Source organism: Trachurus japonicus, chromosome 15 (genome assembly GCF_045865225.1).
Source record: "Trachurus japonicus isolate A0001 chromosome 15, Traja_1.0".
In the NCBI taxonomy this organism is placed as follows: domain Eukaryota; kingdom Metazoa; phylum Chordata; class Actinopteri; order Carangiformes; family Carangidae; genus Trachurus; species Trachurus japonicus.
The window spans coordinates 12,341,640-12,357,511 of NC_140921.1; the positions used below are offsets into that span (position 1 = coordinate 12,341,640).

At 42.6% G+C, this 15,872-nt stretch overlaps 1 protein-coding gene across 2 annotated transcripts in view; it reads left to right on the top strand.

The window, feature by feature from the left end:
* Positions 1–15,872, top strand: part of pcnx2 (pecanex 2) — a 30,541-nt gene that overhangs the window by 14,102 nt on the left and 567 nt on the right. For both annotated transcript variants that reach the window (XM_085799634.1, XM_085799635.1), the window contains exons 20-39: positions 63–171; positions 678–770; positions 870–1,020; positions 2,679–2,820; positions 2,941–3,118; positions 3,484–3,592; positions 3,702–3,831; positions 5,728–5,786; positions 6,037–6,252; positions 6,340–6,593; positions 8,087–8,320; positions 8,860–8,963; positions 9,334–9,478; positions 9,700–9,930; positions 11,146–11,303; positions 11,448–11,564; positions 13,093–13,271; positions 14,085–14,251; positions 14,347–14,421; positions 15,189–15,365. In XM_085799634.1, coding sequence (XP_085655760.1) covers positions 63–171; positions 678–770; positions 870–1,020; positions 2,679–2,820; positions 2,941–3,118; positions 3,484–3,592; positions 3,702–3,831; positions 5,728–5,786; positions 6,037–6,252; positions 6,340–6,593; positions 8,087–8,320; positions 8,860–8,963; positions 9,334–9,478; positions 9,700–9,930; positions 11,146–11,303; positions 11,448–11,564; positions 13,093–13,271; positions 14,085–14,251; positions 14,347–14,421; positions 15,189–15,365 — 3,028 coding nt within the window. The remainder of the gene's footprint in view (positions 1–62; positions 172–677; positions 771–869; positions 1,021–2,678; positions 2,821–2,940; positions 3,119–3,483; positions 3,593–3,701; positions 3,832–5,727; positions 5,787–6,036; positions 6,253–6,339; positions 6,594–8,086; positions 8,321–8,859; positions 8,964–9,333; positions 9,479–9,699; positions 9,931–11,145; positions 11,304–11,447; positions 11,565–13,092; positions 13,272–14,084; positions 14,252–14,346; positions 14,422–15,188; positions 15,366–15,872) is intronic.

Here is a 15,872-nt window from a genome sequence, read left to right on the forward strand (position 1 = left end):
AGTAAATAAGATCGTTCTTGATGCCGTCGTCCTTCACTTGTGATGTTTTTAATTAATTGCAGATCTCTGATCAAGTCAAAGATAATGCCTACCCTGGGGGAGAGTGAGGAAGAGGAGGAGGAAGCTACAGAGATTAAAGACCCGCTGCCTGAGAAACTTCAAAACTCGATGGTAACTGAGGATTAATTTAGAAATAAACTGATATGATGCAGCTTTTATGCTCATTAGTATTGTCGTTAGTGGAAGACGATGATGAGTTCAGGTGATAATCAGACATTTGGGTGATTTAGCTCTTTGAATACATTATGTTTCTGCAGTAGCCTCACATGAATTATTATCACAGTTGTGGAGTTCATGCATCCTGTACATGAGAGAACCAAGACAGTAAAACAGCTGTTGTTATTGTCGATCATTGCATGCGATTACAGGGAATTATGCATCAGACAAGACAAGCCTCCCGCCGCCTTTTACAGTATTAATGGGGATTGTGAAGCTCTTACAGTAACTCTTCTCGAGCTGCTGTGTCTTTGATCTGCAAAAAAAAAAAAAAAATTAAAGGCTCAGAGCAATTAGACAGAAGTAATCACACACCTAAACCATCCTGACAAACAAATGCGTTTCCATTCGATTGGGGATCATTAATTATCGCAGCTCCTCCTTCCTCTCGTGCTCCACAGAAGGAGATTCTGCTGTCGGACGTGGTCGTGTGCTCTGTCGCCTACATCCTGACCTTCGCCATTACTGCCAGCACCGTGTTCCTGTCTCTCAAGGTGGGATCTATAATTGTTTTTTTCTTCTTCTTGTGCACTGCCTCTTACAGCACTTTCTGTAACTGATTTGTTGAACTCTTCATCCTCATCCTGTCCCAGCCCTTTGTGACCATCGTGCTGTACGCTCTGGCCGGGACGGTGGGCTTCGTCACCCACTACCTGATCCCCCAGCTGAGGAAGCACCACCCTTGGTTGTGGATCTCCCACCCGGTCCTCAAGACAAAGGAGTACCACCAGTTTGAACCCAGAGGTCAGTAATGTACTGAGGGGATATTGTTTAGCTCAGTGGGTAAAGCAGGTGCCCCATATGCAGAGGCTGTAGTCTGTGCTACAGCGGCCCCGGTTTGATTCCCCCTCTTTCTGTCTCCCCATTTCCTGTCTCTTGACAACTATCCTATAGGTGAGTTTAAATGGACAGTTTTAAATGGTTTCAAATAGGTTTGGGAGACCAAAACACTTCATATAAACACCTCACACCGTCTCAATTACCCCAAACCGATTGACATTCCAATCAATTCTAGAAGTAGGCATATGTCACGCTGCTGTTTAATAAAGAGAAATATGTATAACAGCAAAGACTGCGCTCAACAGACAATGTATTTCCATGTTTCCATGTATACGCTCAAGCTGAAATCTTCAAACAGATTGATTTAAACCAAACCTATTTGAAACCGTTTAAAAATGTCCATGTAAACCCACCTAGTTAAAGGCAAAAAAATACAAGCAGGTAGTGAGCACCATTGGTTTTGGATGGGAAATGTTTAACTCTTGATGAATCTGGATCCATATCTGCATATAAATCCACAAGGTGATGGACAGTAACGATGGCGGTGGCGTTGGTAGCACAGCTTTAGGGTCGTGGTGTCACTGCACCTGATCCAGACAGGAAATTTGTCATGAAATTTGGTGCCAATATCCTCTGTGATCACATCATGAATGAACGCCTGCAGTCAGTCCCCTATCTCTGGCGACCCGGCGTCTCTTCCTGTAGCGCCACCAGCAGGTCAAAGTTGGCACTTATCTAGTGAAATGATTTGACATTTAGCCAGTGAATTGGCTTCACATCTCGTACAAACACTCTTGGTCCCCAGATGATGAATGTATCCCAACAACTAGTAGAATTTGTTCCACACATTCATGCCTTCCTCTGGATAACACTGATAATCCTCTGATGTGCCAGGGTCTTCAAGTCACAATTTCAGTTTGTTCAATACTTTGAACCAAATAGCTAAAACTAAGCTTTGGCTTGGTACTTATTGGTAATACCAAATCTCTCTTAGTCTGAGGAAGCTGAAACGTTACTCCCTTGTTTCGGTGATGATAAATTATTGCTCTAGAGCTGTTGTTGGTGTGCTGACTTTCCTTTTTCTCCTATGATTTACTTTTGTTGTCCGGCATCCAGCGTTTAGACTTGGGGATGTGCGTGCTTTTTCTATTTTTTCGATACCAAATCTTAGCATTTTAGCCGACTAAACTAAGATGGTGAACATGAGACCTGCTAAGCATCAGTGTGTTGCCAACTTGCCATTATCACTGTGAGAATGTAAGTGCTGCTGTGCCAATGTATAGCTTCTAAGAGCTGTCAGTACATCTGCAGGGGCTCAGTCTTGTTGTATTGTACTAAATCCTGTTCATCATTTTGTGTTTATTAAGATTTATTGCCATTGCACCACCAGCTGATAAAAAGCCATCTCGTTTCACCTAAAATTCAAATTCCTAAATCCCACAGAAACCAAACCTCGCCTGAGATAAATACTGTAGGATAAATATGATTATCAGTGTGATACCAATTTCTGAATAACAAAAAAACATGTTCCTAGAAAAGTTGAATGAGATCTGTCTGTGCTGAGGAAAGCTGTGGTTCTAATCTGCTTTTGTGACTTTTGTTTATTCCCATCGGTGTATCAGAGGACGCTGTGCTGATGTGGTTTGAGCGGCTGTATGTCGGGCTCCTGTGCTTCGAGAAGTACGTTGTGTACCCCGCCATCGTGCTGAGTGCGCTCACTAACGACGGCTTCGCCCTCAGCCACCGCAAGAAGCTGGGAATCCAGTGAGTGGACGCACACACACAGCCACAAACACACAGCATCATCATCATCAGTGTGTGTGTACTGTATGTGTGTGGTGAAGCAGCTGTTGAATCTGAACTCTCTGTCTTTGCCGCCTCCAGCTGTGATGTCCTCCTGACGACGGTCGCCGGGCTGAAGCTCCTGCGCTCCTCCTTCTGCGACCCCAGTTTCCAGTTCCTCACTCTGCTCTTCACGCTCGTCTTTTTCCACTTCGACTGCCCGCACGCCTCCGAGAGCTTCCTGCTCGACTTCTTCATCATGTCCATCATCTTCCACAAGGTGAGAGCAAGACGCAGCTGCTGCATCCACAAGCACACAAGACACAGGTGTAGAGATTCGTCAAAACAGCCTCAGTCAAGGTGTTCAAAGTTGTGACTGCACATTTCTACAGATTGGATTTGTGTGTTTTGTCCTGTTTCTATGCACTACTTACAGTCATAGTGGATCAAAAAAAAAAAAAAATTTCATACACCAGCAGTCAACCACAGGGAATACAAAGATACACAGACACTTTGGTTTCCTCCGTGTGAAAGCCGTGTGAGTTAAATAACACACTCCACCATCAAATGTTTCAATATGCCTCTCAGTGCCGTGCTGATCTCTTTTCACTGGGCACTGACTGTGTGTTTGTGTTTTCTGTGCAGATGCGTGAGCTGTTGCTGAAGCTCCATTTCATCCTGGTTTACATCGCTCCCTGGCAGATCGCCTGGGGCAGCGCTTTCCATGCCTTTGCTCAGCCGTTTGCAGTGCCTCGTATCCTTTCTCTAAAACCCTTATGTGTGTGTGTGTGTGTGTGTGTGTGTGTGTGTGTGTAAATGTATAAGCGCTTACTTTTCATTCCTTGACTGATGTGTGTGTCCAGACTCAGCCATGCTGCTGCTCCAGACGCTGCTCACCACCATCTTCTACACCCCGCTGGCGCCCTTCCTGGGCAGCGCCATATTCATTTCCTCCTACCCACGGCCCATCAGATTCTGGGAGCGGAACTACAAGTAAGGCCCGGACACAGCGAGCGTGTGGCGTGAGATTCCTGAACAGCCTAGAGGAGGCGTCCACAACTGTTCAATCACATTGTTAGATATTGAAGGTTGCCAGTTAAAGCAAAGGTTAAATATTCAACAGATCCAGAGGAAAAAAAAGCTAAAAACAACACTGGGTTACTTAAGCAATACATTACAATAGGCCGTGTATTGTTTTTATAAAACGGTTACCAATAATGGCAGTATGAAAGAGGAATACACAATCGATTTCATGTAGTTTTTATTTAATCATCCAATCTCCTCTGCTTTTTTTATAAGGAAAAAGGAAAGTCACTGCTCAATCCACTCATCCATTGTTAACCCTCCCCGGAGGTGAAAGTTAACCTTGAACATGTGAATTCAACTAATTTAGTCTATTTGTAAATGTCGTCAAAGCACCTTTGCTACCGACTGTAACAGTATTTTACAAACTTCCATTCATGCTTTCCTGACACGGAGTGATATGCTGTGATAAGGCTTTAGAATAGTGGTATACGCTCATTATATCACATTAACCAATCAGATTGACAGATTTTACCTTTCTGTTTTATAATGACACTCATTAAAAAGTGTTTCATCAGTCTGAGAGATCCCATATTTCTCTGTGACATAGTGTTGTCCAATACTATTAAAACACATCAACAGGGCCTTCATCACTATAATAAGAGCACTGTAGCTTATTTTGAAACTAATCCCACATAAACTACACTTTTACCGTAAATATTCACAACCCACAGCTGAAAGCAGCTGATCAGTACAGCCTTTCTTTCTCTTTTAGTAACATTTACTGAAAAAACAGCTCCCACCTGCTTAAGGAAACTATTTAGTTTCTAACGATTCACCTTCCCTGTAGGAACCAATAGACTTTGTAAGGTATTGTGAGACTAACACATTGTTGGTTTTCATCTCTAATGGGACAAAAGTATAAAATACCACTAGTCTCCTCCTATTTTTTTTATTTTGCTGATGCTTCCTAGATGTGAAAATGAATGTGTGATCAAAATCGATGGTTAACTCCTCAGAAGTGCAGTGACATTTCTGATCACTGTGCCGATGTGACAGCTCTGCCTCCGACGTCCTTCTGCTGCTGTGTGTGTGTGTGTGTTTCACATCTGTCTGTTTTTTTTTTCTATTGACTCCATCTCGAATCAATCTCATCTTTTTGAGCTGAGCTCGGCGGATTAGCAGATAGAAGCTACACCCCCCCCCTCTTCATCCTTCTCTCTCTCTTTCTGTCTCTCTCTCTCTGTCTCACTCACACTTACACAACGTCGCTCCTCTGTTCCCTCTCACTTATTGATGTGAGAGACCGTTCCGTTTGTGCCCCGGCTCGCTGAAAGCACTCCAAAAATACTCCCGCAGCTTTGTTGTGCACGCTGCAGTGATTTGACACGAGGTGGCCTGAGATTATATTTAGACTCTGTCGGCAGCGTTTGAACTGAAACTCGTGACATTAAAACCAGTGACAGCTCCGTCTCAGCGGGAGTCAGCTCCTGGTGCACAGATGACAGAGGAGCACGCGTTTTATTTCGGCTCCTTCATCTTGAAATATTTAGTTTCAAGTGTCGCTGCAGGGGCATTCATTTACTAGCAGTGTGATGTGTGTGGTTCCTCAGAGGATGCACCGTTAGAGGACTTTGTTATTGATCAATGCTCTGTCTCTCTGAGGAACTATAGTAAAGCGCTCCTCAGAGGATTTAAAGAGATAGTACATTATATTTAACAGCTCCTCTCCACCTGCTTTGGTGATTCTAGTTTTTAAAACAGCATTTGACTCGACTCAAAACTGACTTCATTCAGCCTTTTTTTACATGAGAAACTATGTTTTCTTGTTTTTTAAACAGTTTTTCTTCTGCCTCCTCCTTGCAGCACAAAACGTATCGACAACTCCAACAGCAGACTTGTGTCCCAAGTGGACAAGGAGACAGGTGAGTTCTCTCAATATTAAATTAGTTACAGGCTGCATCTTTTTATTTTATTTCCTGTGTCAATACTATAATTTTTTTCCCCATTTCCATTCAGCACAAAAGGTACAAATTATATACAGTACATGGACTGTAGATTAAAATTGTTACGCGACGGAAGCATCAAAATTATTTGCCTTTCTTCCCACAGTGTGTGAATTTGTTTCTTGACACCTGTTCATCCATCTGACCGCTCGCTGTCCCTCTCTTTCAGGCTGCGATGACAACAACCTAAATTCCATCTTCTACGAGTACTTGACTCGTTCGCTCCAGAATTCACTCTGTGGCGACCTCATGCTGGGCCGATGGGGCAACTACGGCGCCGGAGACTGTTTCATTCTGGCTTCAGACTACCTCAACGCCCTGGTCCACCTGATCGAGATCGGCAACGGGCTGGTCACTTTCCAGCTGAGGGGTCTGGAGTTCAGAGGTACAGTCTGATGATCCTTAACTGCTTTAATGATCAGGATGGATGATAAAAAACCTTATTGACTCAGCGGTACACCTCCATCTCTAGGTACATACTGTCAGCAGCGGGAGGTGGAGGCCATCACCGAGGGCGTGGAGGAGGACGACGCGTGCTGCTGCTGCGAGCCGGGACACTTGCCTCACATGCTGTCGTGCAACGCTGCCTTCAACCTGCGCTGGCTGGCCTGGGAGGTGATGGCCACCAAGTACCTGCTGGAGGGTTACAGCATCAGCGAGAACAACGCAGCCACCATGCTGCAGGTGTACGACCTCCGAAAGCTGCTCATCACCTACTACCTGAAGGTGCGTTAAAAACACCCAGGAGAGGAGATGTGACATGTTTGAACTACATGTACTGGGTTTTCAGATTATATGTGGGTAAGGGAATGTGAAGTTTACATTTCACTGAGGCTAGGAAAGACATCAATATTCAGAATTTGTCTTTTAAACTAAACGTAAACTATTTTAAATTTCACAAATGTTTACATTCTTTCTCTGGCACTAAGCAGCTTTGAGGAGCATGGTAGGAACCCTGCTCTCACTTAAGTTTCACTTTCACTTTTGCGAGTCACAACAAGGAGGGAACAGGCAAAATGGCACTCTAGCAATGGATTATGTTTGTGTTTTCACTTTGAAATGATCCATAGGAAACAGAAACTTAGTTTTGATGTCTTCTGTTAATTTTAATGCAGGATATTTACAGGGCTTCACGCTAGTGTTCATGGGAAATGGAGTCTTCCTTCAGGCAAAACACTACCGCTTTGGTCCACAGGCGCCGCCAAACTCAACCAAAACTGAAAGTTCTTTAGTACTGCTTTAAGCCATAAAATTATGAATTAATTCATTATTGTCTGCACTGTAAAAACATTAACTTGAAAAAATTACATCAAATTTAGAATGATTTAATAATTAAAGAGATATTTTTTGATATATATTATTACAGTTTGTTTATAGTAGAGAAGAAAATTCATTGAAATCTTTCTCAGTTCCACAACATTTAACAAGCTGGCGACTTGTTGGTGGCAGTGCTGCAATCACAAATATTTAATACAGTGAAACAACAAGTATATACACCAAACTTTCTTCGACACCAACTTTCTACAGCTTAGATTTAAAAAAAAAAAAAAATGGGGCTACTGCATCTAAAAATATTTTTGGTAACTGGAGGTGGAACAGTGTTAAAGTTGATCATACACATTTTGTAGAAGACCTTTAAATGATGTGCTTTTAGCCATGCTGGCATCACGAGTCTGTGCATGATCTCAAAAGCTGCTAATGTGGCTGCAGACTCTTTCCTCCTGTCCTGTTCCTCTAGTTTGTGTTTTTGAACTAAACGGCAGCAAACTTCCTCTCAGTCCAGACAAAGCTGGACTCACTGTGAGACTTCTGAGGACACCCGCACGTGCGGCATTTGATCTGTTGTTGACATCGTCAGAGCTCAGATTTTATTGTTTTGACATCAGGAGTCACTTGTTTTGAAGGGAACTAAGTGCAGCTTTAATTATGCATCAAGCTCTGACATATTCAATCAACCTCTCTCCACCAAGGGACAGAAAATTGAATATCCCACTTGTTTAAACAGGCTCTTAAAGATTGGCCTGCCTAAAGGTTAAAGATTTTAATTAGCAGATAATCTGATGCATTAATCATAACAAGTGGCTGCTCGCCAATATTGATTCCAGATGTGCACATCTGCTTCCCTTTTGCTCTCCTGGTGTTTAGTATTTTGCTCTTGTCTGATGGTGCCCTTCACACCCTCCTCCTCCTCCTCCTCCTCCTCCTCCTCCTCCTCACAGAGTATTATCTACTACCTGGTCCACTCCCCCAAACTGTCCACTTGGCTGAAGGACGCCGCCGTCCAGGAGGCGCTGCTGTCCTACACCAAGTGGCACCACATTGAGCGCGACCCTCAGGTCTTCAGTGTGAAGATCGATGAAGACTACGTGCACTGCCTGCAGGGGGTGACGCGAGCCAGCTTCTGCAACGTCTACCTGGAGTGGATCCAGCACTGCGCTGGGAAGATGGAGACGGTAAAAAAAAAATCACTCAGAGTTTATTCTGTCGGCTCATTTTTGATTCAGAGCAGCGGAGCAATTTTCTGCTGCTTGTTTGTCGTGGCTACAACTATGAACTGTTTTCATTATTGATTAATCTTCTTGTTTTTCTTGCTTTATCATTTAGTTTTTGTGTAGTTAAATTATGATTCAAATTTCCCAGAGCACAAATTGATGTACTCAGTTCCTCTGGTTTGTCTCACCAACCACAGCCAGTAATACTCGGCAAATATTCACATTTGAGAAGCTGGGACTGGTGAATTTCTAACAGTCCTAAATTTTTAATTGGCCCCAGAAATTCAGCCCTGCTATTTTCATTTATTAAGCAATGTGAAATGAATAAAAGAAAAGCAAAAGCTAGCAAATTGCCACAAACTCTTTCTCCCTTTTCTTATTAGAAGAACAAAACAACATGTTATCACCATCATGCATCGTGAATTATGCAATTATTTCATCTTTAGCCTCTACACCAGTATCTTCATGTCGGTCTTGTGTGTTTTTGTTTCTGTGTCCAGCCTGTGGAGAGCGACGAGGACTCTCCTCTGGTTACTCTGTCTTATGCTCTCTCCGTCCTGGGGAGGAGATCCCTCGGCACGGCCTCACACAACATGTCCAACAGGTAAACTCAATTCAAGACTTCATTTGTGTTAATGAATGAGCTTTTATTGTCACGTGGGAAACAACAAGAGGCAATTACATGCAGTTCTGCCACTTAACTCAGTGCAAAAGTGCTGAAAAATGATGTTTGTCATGTAAAAACACTATTAAGTTAATCTGAAATACACAATTAGTAGATATTGACATAAACCTGCAGTTAGTCATGTCCACCAGAAGGGGGCGCCAGCGTCTAAATCTTTACCCATCAGACAGATTACTGTGACTGCACTCAAATGACTTTCTGTCTGAAAGTTCTTAATAGTTTAATAACCCCTCTCTTTCTCTCTTTCCCTTCATCCCTGTCTCCTCCTCCTCCTCCTCCCACGACAAAGTCTGGAATCGTTTCTCTACGGTTTCAACACCCTGTTTAAAGGCGACTTCCGCATCGCCACAAAAGACGAGTGGGTTTTCGCCGACCTGGACCTCTTGCAGAAGGTGGTGGCTCCTGCGGTCAGGATGAGCCTCAAGCTGCATCAGGTACTGTAAAGTTGCACTGTGCCTTTAAATGAATGATTGTGTTCACTTTTTCTCACTTTTTTTGTCCCTGCAGTTTCTTTGTCACAACAATGCAATAAGTTACACGTGTATGTGTATACGTCGCCCTCACACTGGTCATTTCTCCTCCTCGGAGTCGTCTTTCTGCCCACAATCTGATTACATCCTCTGGTGCTCCATCATGCCTTTCCTGCCCTTTTCAGGATCACTTCACCTGTCTGGAGGAGACGGAGGAGGCATCTATCTTGTACGAGGCCATCACGAACTACCGCAGCAGTCTGGTCATCTGCCACGAGAGCGACCCCGCCTGGCGTAAGGCGGTGTTATCGAGCCGTGACACGCTGCTCACGCTCAGGCACATGATCGATGACGGCACGGACGAGTATAAGATCATCATGCTTTACAAACGCCACCTCAGCTTCAAGGTCATAAAGGTGTGTGTGTGTGAGAGAAGTATTCAAATGACATGGAAACGTTGTGACAGAAAGTGAATGAGTAATGTGAGAAATGTGAGAACACGGCCGGTGTGGAATTGAATGCAAATGTGTCAAGTTGTGACACCAAACCACAACCACAGAAGTCATGTTTCTATCTGTGCGGCTCAGCTCAAATGTTTGTGTTACATTACCAAATCAAATCTGAACAGAGAAGTGAAGTATGAACACCTGAGACCGAGGCACAGGCTCTTTCTGATACATGATCTCCTGCAAGATGAGCTGAATGAATGTACTAGTAGTAATAAGTTTATTTTTGACACATGGGTATAAAGGTAAAAATACATAAAATGACAACACGCAGGACAGTTACACAAAATATAGCACATATACGGAAATACCTTTGTTCCATGTGTTTTTAGAAACAAGAGAAGTGATGGTATTTATTACTTTTTTCTATACATAAAAATTCCTCAACACAGCATGGAAAGTGAAAACGTTACTAGTCACACAAACACATGAATATCCTGAAGCTTGAGTAAGACTCTGAATGCATCATACATCACCTGAAGATATTTTATTTTAGCTTCACTGTAACTTCATCACAAATGGGCATCACCATCCCTGAAGTTAAATACTTCACTGTATTCACCACATTTAGCACTTCCAACCATTCAACATTTTGGGGTGGGGCGGTGTTGAAATTTAACCTACATTGCTAGCAGCCAGCTAATGTGTGTCCTAAACACACATCACACTATGCCACAACTTATTTTTACCCTGTATGTGCGACTGCTGGCTGTATAACAAATTTCCCCTTGGGGATAATAATGTTTTCTTTGACCTTTGAGAGAATATAATTTTACCCTTTTGTGTAAATAAAAAATAAAAAAAACACAATACTGTATAGCATAGTGAACTTTAGAAGTATTGTTGGGGAAGTACTTTTTTGCATGTGGACAGAGCCTTGCTAGCGGTTTTCCCATGTTACCTGTTTTCCAGTAAGCAGATGCCATATGATGGTTCTTTTTAGTCCCAGGATAAACAGTATAATACCTTTTCAATTTCACCACTTCAGTAGTTTTCATAGAATTGGGATTTTCATCCTATCATAATCAGTGGCAGAGACCAGGTAATGCACTGCAATTATGTTTTATGTGAGTGCAGGATAATGAAACATGATTGTCTCATCTCTCTCTTTCTCTCACTCTGCAGATCAATAAGGAGTGTGTGCGGGGTCTGTGGGCCGGCCAGCAACAGGAGCTGGTGTTTCTACGGAACCGAAACCCCGAACGCGGCAGCATCCAGAACTCAAAGCAAGCGCTGAGGAACATGGTCAACTCGTCCTGCGACCAGCCGCTGGGATACCCCATGTACGCATCAGTCATCACGACTTAATGGCGCCACATTTTCAGAGCACGAAGGGGCAGAGAGTGGAGCTACAGTACCACCGCAGAGATGAAAGAGTTTAACAAATACCATTTAATGAACTATTTTATAACTTTCTTTTTTTTTAGGTATGTGTCACCACTGACAACATCGTACGCAGGAACACATCGCACGCTCCGCAGCATCGGAGGAGGGGCTCTAAGTCTGGATTCCATTCGTTCCTGGCTTTGCACTAAATGGTTACGGTCAGTTTATTATTTCCTATCTCAGTCAATAGTGCAGTCTGTCTTTTCCCGCTTGCCTCCTCCGGATCAACCCGCCTTTTTTTTTTTGACTGAGCTCTTCAATTAACATTCTTCACATGATAGACATGCTGAAGACAAACAAAGCCTCCCTCATCATTTTATTTTATTTTATTTAGTTCAGTCTGTTGGGTAAAAAAAAAGACAGAGCTGGAGCTGAAAGGTCATGGGTTCAGCTCCCAGAGCGACCATCAGTCCGACAGTCCCAGATTACGACCCTCTGGGCAGGAGGCTGAGAAGACGTGGTTTGATTTAAACTTTCATTTTATTTGGAGCACACACACAAGTTGAAAAATGCTTCTTATAACCATCTAACTCTCAGTTTCACCTCAGGCTTATGGCTTATTGCACATCCTCAGTCTTGTGCAGCTAAAACGTACCGGGACAAAATAATGTTCCATGAATTACATTTTGGAGTCTCTAAATAATGACTTATTAGGTTGAATGCCTGTAGCATTTCACAGCACGCAATGTTTAGTCCATCACTTTATCATTCACGGTCAAAGAAATGTGCAATATCTCATCCTACATACTACATACAGCATCAAAATTCATTTAATTAAGATGTTTTACAGCTTTAGTCTCTGCAAACCCAACCAGAAGTAACACATCAAAGTTTTACTAATTCTAATTCTAGGTATTAAGCTGCTGAAAAATACAATTTTCTATGTTTTCTATTGTTGGTATTTGGTGTAATTCACTGTGGATGAGTGACGCTGTGGCCGCCTGCTGAGTGAGTGCTTCTCTGTGGATTTACTGGATATCGACTTGGTGGAAGTCGGCGCTGGGGAGAGACTTCCCCTGCCAACTTAATGTAGTTTTAAATACATGTAGAGGGACAGAGGGAGTGCAGAGTGGGACAGCGGCCAAATGCTTTGACTTTCTGCTGTGGCTGCAATGTTGCTTCTCACTTCTCCTGCTTCTCGTCCTCCACATCTGCCTTCATCCTCTCTTTCGCAATCCCCCTTTTAAGCATTAGCTTCAGTATAGCATATTGTATAAGCTCTGCATTAACCTCAGCGGGTCAGCTAATGGTGTATGTATATGAGTGTGTGTGTGTGTGTGTGTGTGTGTGTGTGTATGTTTGTCTCTTAAGCTTCTTAGCATCTTAGTTTTCCTTTCAGATTAGATTAGATTGTTAATCCTGTTTCATCGGCCTTGAGTTAAAGGTGTTGTCTTAATTTCACTAAGTAGCCGAGGAGCCAAGAGGATGAGCCACGCCTCCTCAGCCGGAGCACATTTAACTAATTTAAGAGGAAGGCTGCACTAGTGTGTGTCACATATGCTAGCACAGTTATGTAACATCTCTCTCCCTCGGAGTCTACATTTGTGTGTGTGTGTATGTGTGGTTAACCAGCTGGAATAGTCAAGGCTTGCTAAATTTTTGATGGCCCCTTGCCAGTTTGTGTCCCTCACACTGATGTAGATATGAATAAGTAAATCAGTGCTTGTGTGTGTGTGTGTTGTGCAGGGTGCGTAAGGACAACCTGACCAGCTGTAACAGCGGCGTGAACATGGAGGATGTGGACTGCGGCGCCGGGGGTTCATCCTCGCTGAGCCACAACCGGCCGTCCTCCGTCACATCCAACAGCCTGAGCCTTTACCAGCACAGAGCCAGGACCACACACAGCCACAGACACCACAACGCAGGTAACACACCAACACACACACACACACACACACACACACACACACACACACACACACACACACACACACAACAAACACACACAAACATATCTCATTATCCCTGTGGAAACACTCCACTCACGACATAAGGTGTCTCTGACTGTGCCTTCACAAGGAAACACGTCTGAATTCCAAAATAAAGTGTTAAACATGTGCAGAGCTGCAAAACACGAGCACACAACAATACAAGTAGAAAGATAATAGCTGGCTTCGGTTTGATTGTTATTCACTTTTGAAGTAAAACTACATAATCACATATTCTTTGTCTAAATGAAAGATTTGATTCATTTGTAACTTTTTAAGCAGTTTGGTATTGAATGGTGCACATAATTGAACGCAATTACTTTTACGTCTTTCAGACCTTAAATTGGAGTCAAACAGGGTTTTCTTTATACTTCACAGTAGGGTTTTTTTTTTTGAACTCATTCATTGATTTACAGATTTGTTTTTTACAGCCAGTTTAAGAAAATTCATAACTGTTACAACCCAGCTCGGTAGGGAAAAGGGAAGCAACATAAAACCAGATATAAATGGTACAAATAAAGGAATTTATTCATTTTGAGTTGTTAACAAAGGGGGATGAGGCAAAAACACAACTTTGCAGAGCCAAACATGACAAAGAGAAGCAGGAAACTCCTTTGAAAAGACTGACACGATGAAAATCTGCTGATTATTTCTCTGTGGCTCAACTAATCAATGAATCAAACTAATTGTTTCAGCTCTAATTGGATTATTAAAGTATGTATTTCTGTGTGTTTCTTAATGTGTCTGCAGCCAGGAGAGAGTATCGCAGTCGCTCAGTGCAGCCTCAGAGCCAGCGCCCCCCCGTCACCAGCCAATCAGGGCCCATCCTGGACTCAGGCTCCACCCACGGGCTCGTCCAGCGTCTGTCCAACAGCCAACTGTCCTTCAACACGTCCATAGCCTCTATATTTTCACAGGTATACACACTTGCACACTCACCAGTTGCTGTTAAATGTTCAGTGTGTATTTCTTAAGAGAACAAAGCGATGAGTGGATCGTTTTCTCTCCTCAGGTCCCTCGTCTCTCAGGAGCCGGAGGGATCAGCTCGCAGCTCCAGGCAGCGCAGCATCAGCAGCGCTCCAGCCAGGTGAGACACTACTGCACATACACACACACACTCTGTTGGCTAATACGCTGGTGGATCTTGACCGATAAATATTTGAAACCCTAGCAACTTTTTAAGATTGAAGGGAAGCAGCCTTTTCTGTTATACGTTTTTTTTTAAATCAATTTGTAACAAACAACTCAAAACTAGTAACAACCACCACACAGGATCAAAAAGAAACATGTTAGAAATGGACAAAGACTGCAGTTAAATGTACAGGAAACATACAGTATATATATATAGCATATTCAAGTTAAAGTAGATTAGATCCTTATTTACTCCTCCTTACTTTAAAAGCACAGCACCGCTTGCATGCATTTACAATGAGCAAATCTGTGCTCGCCAAACTAAAAGATGTCTTTTGTCCTAAAAACATGAAAAAGAAAGAAAGTGCTGGGGGCTTGCACACAATTCTGAATAAAGTAAAGGGTAATAAATAATATGAAGTGTCATCCAATCGTGTCATGTTTAGCAGTGAACCTCCTAAATTAAGCTGTATTTTGTTTGTGCAGACACTAAGTGAATTGATGTTATTATCACTACAAAGTTGAAGCCAAGGTTCATCTTTCTTATTATCATAAAAACCCATCCAAACAGCTGATGGCCAAAGCATGTGATCACTGTGTATTATTGACTATTGAAGTTATTCTTAGACACAGCCTGCTGTGTCTGACAAGTTGTGCTCCTATAAAACATCTAACAGAAACTACAGCATATGGAAGAACTGCACTTTTCCCCATTTGTCCCAGGTCTCCTCGTCTTCGTCCACTCTCAGCCTGCTGTTTGGGAAGCGTAGTTTCTCCAGTGGCCTGGTTATCTCTGGGCTGTCCGCTGCCGAGGGGGGCAACACCACAGATACGCAGTCGTCGTCCAGCGTCAACATCGCCATCGGGCCCTCACACAGGTCCAGCAGCAGAGCCACACAGGTAGGGAGCTGATGAACAGGTAGACAAGCATAATCCCTGCCCCTCCCCGTACAAAAATATGATATATGTACATCTCCATATATGAAATATACATGGACATAAATATATGTATGAAATTATATAATAATGAAAGGTATGTATATCTGCTTATTTAGTAAGCTATATGTGTTTAAAATCAATAGGAAAAACCTAAATAAAAATAGAGAATTAATATGCATGTTATTTTAACTAAATTTCAAATACAAATTGAATATATATCACTGACATAGTGGTTGCAACATGTTATACTACTAAAACTACAGAACAGATAAATCCTGAGAGTAAAGTTTTTCCATTTCTAGCTGAACTGCTGTTCAGAGAACAAAATTGCAGTATGTTACTTCCTTCCTTACATCCAACTCTTTCAATATGAAAGTGTAATGAGTGTTTCTGCCTTTGGGGGCCACTGATGAGTCTTAGAGATAATTTAATGTCAATTTCACCCCATTGTCTGAAAATTTGAGGCTG